At 44.0% G+C, this 6330-nt stretch overlaps 1 protein-coding gene across 1 annotated transcript; it reads right to left on the reverse strand.

Annotated features, from left to right (window-relative positions):
* Positions 1-749: 749 nt before the first annotated feature.
* Positions 750-5631, reverse strand: eomesa (eomesodermin homolog a; the record flags this gene model as incomplete). Its single annotated transcript, XM_080787330.1, has 6 exons — positions 750-1518; positions 2507-2568; positions 2921-3079; positions 3588-3709; positions 4289-4443; positions 4889-5631. The coding sequence occupies 6 exons, from the start codon at positions 5629-5631 to the stop codon at positions 750-752; spliced, it is 2010 nt and encodes a 669-aa protein (XP_080643456.1).
* Between the last annotated feature and the right edge of the window lie 699 nt (positions 5632-6330).

Raw genomic sequence — 6330 nt, forward strand, 5'->3', positions numbered from 1 at the left:
CCTGTTGTCTGTAGCGCTCAGTAGGCCTGTAACATAACTGACACCCATAACATGCACCTGTAGTATAAAGATATAGGCTGCACATTTGCACAATGCTTTATGAAAAGCTGTTTTATTAGCCATTTCATAACACCTCCATGAAGACAATTTGTACAAGATACACCACATTCTAAAGTGCACAAATACTGTACAACAAAAAAGTTGCCTACTTTTAAATAAGCATGAAATAATTCACAGGTCTATAAGAAATACAAAATTTAAATGGAAAAGTAAAGGGGGAAATCTGGACATAAAAAATTAAAACAATCTATGATTGTGCTTGTGTGTACTCCGTTGGACAGAGAATGTGACAACCTTGCAGATCAGTTTGGAGATGCAGTGATTACTACAACCAGTCATACAGAAGGATCTTTTAAGACGTTCTCATCACTCTGGATGGAGAGTCCTTCCAAACAGTTCAAGTTGACACGACCCCTGAGAGCTTATAGCCTGCAGGTGGAGATGAGTTCTCCAGAACCAGTCAGGACTGTTGCTATTAAACAGGAACCTGAAAACGTGTGCACTAGGGGGGTCATTAAACAATCTTTTGTGCATCTTGAATGGGGTGAGTGCACGGTCAGGGGAGGTGGGGGGAACCAAGCTTTGGCACCTTTAGGAAACAATATAAATGGAATTATATGGAATGAAGTGCACTTAAAATAAAATAAAGATTAAAAGAAGCTTCATATTCAGTTTCAATAAATACAGTCTTAAGGGCTTGTGTAGAAGGCATAGTAGCCACCCATCCCTTTGGGATTGTCTTTGTTGAACTCCTCTGTGGTCAAGTCCTCACACTTGATGGTGGGCGAGTTCTCCGTACTGGACCCCCCGGGGGATAACCTGCGTCTCTTGCAGCCCATGGAGAACACGCCCGAGTCACTAGAGTCCACTGACTTCAGGGAGTGTGATGTCTCAATCCAGGCAGCTGGCGGTGGCGGGGCACTGTCCTCCGACAGCTTGTCTTTCGCAGTGGTGGTGCCCAGCTGGTCGTCCGCGAAGGCCGGGGGACTGGGACGTGGGGACCAGGGGAGGCCCGTGGCCACCTTACGTTGGTAGGAGCTCCTGGTGCCCCAGCCGGCCGCTGCCATCGAGGCGAAGGCCGAGTCGGGGTAGTAACTGAGTGCGTGGGAGGTCTGCAGGGGCAGGGACTTGATGCCGTAGGACAGCAGGCTGCCGGTGGAGTAGTCATTGTCGTAGGACAAATCTAGCTTATTGGAGCCCGCCTGCTGGACGGGTGTGACGAACCAGCGCTGCGCAGCTGCGGCCGCGCTGGCATCGTCACCCTGCGGGGAGAGGAGGCTGTTGGTCTGGGGCACCGCCCTCTCGCCTGTATAGAAGCGGTTCTGGGGAAGGTTGTTGACGAACTGGTCTTGGAAGAAGGGCTGCATGGCATAGCGGGCTCCGGGGACGATCTGGTGGGAGCGAGGGGAGTCCGTCGGCGATGGGGTCAGTCGGTCATTCTCTGGGGCTGTGTACATCCTAGAGGTCGATAAGAAAAAAAGTATTACTCACTTGAACCCTATCATATCATCCTATTCTGGGCGCACAGGGGGGGGGGGGGCTGCTTAATTCAGCAAAAATAGGGTAGGCCCATCTATAATCTTGCAACGTGTTGTGACCTTGTATTTTCAGCAAAGAGTTTTAAATGGAAAAGAGTGGACCAAGTACAGCGTGTCTCACAGGGCTCTATACTTATTTTTGGTTGGTTTCCCGGTTTTGTGGGGAACGCTTTCACTGCAAATAGCCGATCGACAAGCCCACAACGCGATGTGAGCTCGTCGATCTGCCATTTGCAGCGAAAGTATTCCCCACAAGAGGGATAATAATGAATTGCATTTTTATAGCGCTTTTCCAAGTGGTCAAAGCGCTTTACAATGGTTCATTCATTCATACATTGGGAGGTGAAGCGACAACCTCACTTCCCACATTCACACACAACTGGTGGCAAGCTCACACCGACCAACTCATTGGAGGCAATGTAGGGTTCAGTGTCTTTCCCAAGGACACTTTTCGACATGTGGACAGGAGGAGCCGGGATTCGAACCGCCGACCCAGGGTCCAGGGATCATTGGTCGACCTGGCTACCTCCTGAGCCACAGCCGCCCTGGGGTTTAAGTGGTTAAGGAGACAGTTACAAACAACCAGTGATTGCACGTCTTCAAAAAAGGACAACATCATTCTCATTACACATTGAGAGGTGAATGATGGACTTCCTAGCAATTTATTTCCAGAGCATAATGTGTTGGAGTGAAGGTAATCAATCAGTCATGATGGTTGCTCGCCAAAAAGAAACATACTTTGTTGGTATGCGGCAACACCGTAGCGTGACAAGAGTTCAAATTGTGCTTTAGTGTTGTGCAAACAGACAAGCTAGCAATACAAAACCTACGCATTTCTTAACCTATATAATACAGGAAGTACAGATGTGGACATACAGTATATCTCACTTAAAATGCACTGCACTTACGAGTCATAATTGTCCCGGAAGCCTTTTGCAAATGGGTTATGATCTATCTTCAGCTGTGTGATCTGCAAATTTATAAAAACAAAACAAAAAATGTGAACATTCAAATAATCAAATTTAATTATCCCCTCTGCTAAAGATGAATGATTTTTTTTAAACTATAAAATATCTAGATAATTCAAATGATCACTAACATAATTTCAAAAATACGATTTGCCTTATATATTCTATATATATTTTTTTTGTCTTTTGTTGTTGTATAATACATTTTTATTTTATTAGTTTATTTTAACAGGACAAGCATATTCATGATCATTACAAATAAACGCAGCGTAAATACGCCGGAAAAAGTAAATAAATAATTGAGCAGTTGCATGTGGATCAAATCAGACGTGTTAATTTGTGCAGAGAGCTTACATCTGTGTTCTGATACGCAGTGACGGCAATGAACTGGTTTTCAGGGAAAGTGAAGGTCTGCGTCTTGGCCTCGTTGCTCATGTCCTCCACCCCGTCCTCCGTCACCTCCACTATGTGAAGCCTGGGCTGATACTTATGAAGAGACTGCAACACTATCATCTGGAATTACACAGACATGTTCAAAATATTATTATTATGATGCTGTTACTTGACGAAAATCGGTTCTTTTCAGCCATCACACCGTTGTGTGATAAGAACATAAAATAAAGTTTCAACCTGCAATGTAAAACCCTTTCATTTAAATCATGGGTAAAACAAAATAATAATAAAGAAAATACACGGAGGATTGTGTGTAATATGTTTATCTAAAGAAAATACACTGAGGATTGTGTGTAATATGTTTATCTAAAGAAAATACACTGAGGATTGTGTGCAATAAGTTTATCGACCCCAATGGAGAATGAATACACAACGTTCTGCTGCATGGCAGCAGGCTTGCATGATGTTAATAAAGGACTTTTATGAAATTAAAGAAAAGCATTGATAAATTCAATGATTTATTTTTAAATCATGGGCTATTCAACAGAAATCCATAACCAGTGAAACCCTAGTCCACTTTAATGCTGAATTCAGAACTACTGCATGATCTGAAATGGTAAAATCTCACCTGTGTATTATTGTTGTTGGCTCCTTTATTGTTGGTCAGCTTCAGTTTTCCAAAAGATATTTCTTGCCTCATCCAATGAGCTCCAGTGTTTGGAGACTCAGGATGAACATACATCTTGTTACCTTAAAAAATATATATATACAAAAAACGATCAATAAAACTAGGATATACACAGAATCCTTTTTATTCCATAATTTGTCACTATACTCCTTAGCCGATGTGACATTTTCAGTGAATAATGGATAAATAAGGAGGGGGTTAGTTTAAAAAAAAGAATATGCTAAGAAAAATAATGTTATATAGGCATGTATACCGTACGGTTTAATTGAATTAAAATCCATACATAATCTCTTCATTTGGCCTAGAATATAGCATCAACAAGCTTAAAATAAATATATATTTCTTTAAAACATTGTTGATATTTTTTATTTTTTTTGCCATAAAACAAAGACAAATCTGTAATAGGCTATAAGTTTTCCCCCATATGCTGGACTTGTACTTTTATACAATCTCTCAAAAGTAGCATGAATAATACATACTGACTAAGATTCTCTCTGTATGTTAAAAGTTTTCGGACTTGATTTGGCCCACAAATAAGTGAAATTGATAACCAGTGATAATTAGGCCTACACATGACCAAGATGTGCGTATTTCTGTAGTTCTCTAAAGTTCGGGTATAATAATTGTAGCCTATAACTCACCCTGCATATTATTGTCAGCCTTCCCACAAGTGACCCATTTCCCTCCTTGAAAGCGCCAATGGTTCGGATCTGCCAATATTACTTCCACAAAGACGTTGTAATGCGCTGTGAGGTTGAGCCCGGTGATATTGAAACTGAGAAATGGAAACATCCGCCTAAAAAGTGGATCAAATAAAAATCATCAATCTCAGCTGACAAAAAGCATCATTTAATTATGTTGTTGCAATTAAAATCCCAGGTCTGCTTGACTGAATCAATAGATATCACATTATTTCCATTAGCAAATGAAGTAAGCTATAGATAAATCGAATAACGCAGTCATAATTCCAACCAAAACGAAATCCCAAGCATTAACAACATTCAAACTTAAATTCACGCATTGCATGAATTAAACTGTTTATTTAGCCCAATAATTCCACCTGTGGATAAAACAATATATAGGCTATAGGGCCTATATGCAGCGAGGTGCGCGACTGGGAGAGTACGAATCAAAGATAATTAAAAACCATAAATCAAAGCGAAATGGATACAGTGGTACTGTCAGTGGTCCTAATAAATTAGGAAGCCAATAAAAAAAAAGAACACAGGCAATCTCCTTACCGGCCCTGTTTGGTGATGATCATTTCCGTCTGGTGCCGGTGGAACTTGAGCCACAGAGGCCGGTTACACAGATAGACCTGAGCCCTGGCTCCGGCGGCGGAGCCCGGCAGAGACATGGCGCCCAGGCCCGAGCCCGTCCCCGGGTACGACGGGTACAGGCAGCCCGGACCCTGGCCGAACTGGTACCCTCCGCCGCCGAACTGATGGGCCCTGGCGGTGCACACGGAGGACGAGGAGAAGGCGCCGGTGGGAGGAGGCAGGACCGAGCCGTAGTGGAGGGAGGCCGGGTACCTGGAGCCGTTCGGACCGGCGTAGCCGGCTTGTCCCGCCGCGTACGGGAAGAGGGAGCACGGGTTGGACACGTCGGAGCTCGCCGGAGGCGGAGGAGAGATGAAGTACCGGTCGGAGCCGAGCTCGTCCAGGCTGTAGCGACGCACGGCGGCGTGCAGGTCGTCCTCGCCGGCGAGGACTGGCGAGCCTTTCCTCCCGCCGTCGGGGTTCGCCTTAGTCCCGGTGGTAGTGAACGTGTCTGCCTCTCCCTCGCCCATCATGCCGTTGTTGTTGCCCAGGTATTTTTTAGCCGCGTTGCCACCACCAGGCTCGGGTTCAGTCCGGTCCACCTCTTGGTACTCGAGCTGCGACGGCCCCCCCGGGCTATTGTTGGCGCTGTCCGACGACGAGAGGTTGTAAAACGTCTTGGGTAAATTAATGCCGGCGCTGGGAAGGATATTCTCTAGTTGCATTGTGTTTTTAATACGATTATGTATTGGAAATTGTGTTCTATTTTGTAATGCTCAATAAGACTTCTAAAGTCACTCTCAGGCAGCCAAGAGGCGACACCACCACCACCAGGCGTCTTGGATCCTCTCTCTGCGTCCCCTTGTCTGTTTGAGCAGGTTTTCACCTCAGATTATGATGTGCACATGGATTGTTCAAGGCTCTTCTTATAAGACGTGACTTCACCGCACGTCCACGGGGGGAGGGACTATGTGTGGATCCGTGGAATTTGTCCCAGCCCTCTTCTTCCCTGACATGATGTCCAATAAATAATAGACTAATGCTTTTTAATTTAATTGGACAGCGTCTTCTTCATCGACATAAACGCTTAGCCTTTCATATGTTATAACTCGCCTAAATACATTTTTAATAGGCCCAAATAAAACCCTAATTTAAAGCATGCGGGTTATATTCTAGTCTATTTAGAATGTTAAATTCTGGGCGAATTCCCCTAGCTGTCGTTTTGCGTTTGGAGAACTTTGGACTGCAGGTGGACCGAAATACCGGAAGACTTATGTGGACATTAAGCGAAAATAAACTATAGACTATAACTTAATTTTCAATCTTCATCAGCAAAATTGTAATTTCCATTTCCCCCGTCTTTAGAAAACAACTCTGTAGCTGTAGGCCTACATACACATCGACTCGTAAAACAAAAACTTACT

This window comes from Protomyctophum bolini (assembly GCF_963924005.1).
Source record: "Protomyctophum bolini genome assembly, chromosome: 17".
In the NCBI taxonomy this organism is placed as follows: domain Eukaryota; kingdom Metazoa; phylum Chordata; class Actinopteri; order Myctophiformes; family Myctophidae; genus Protomyctophum; species Protomyctophum bolini.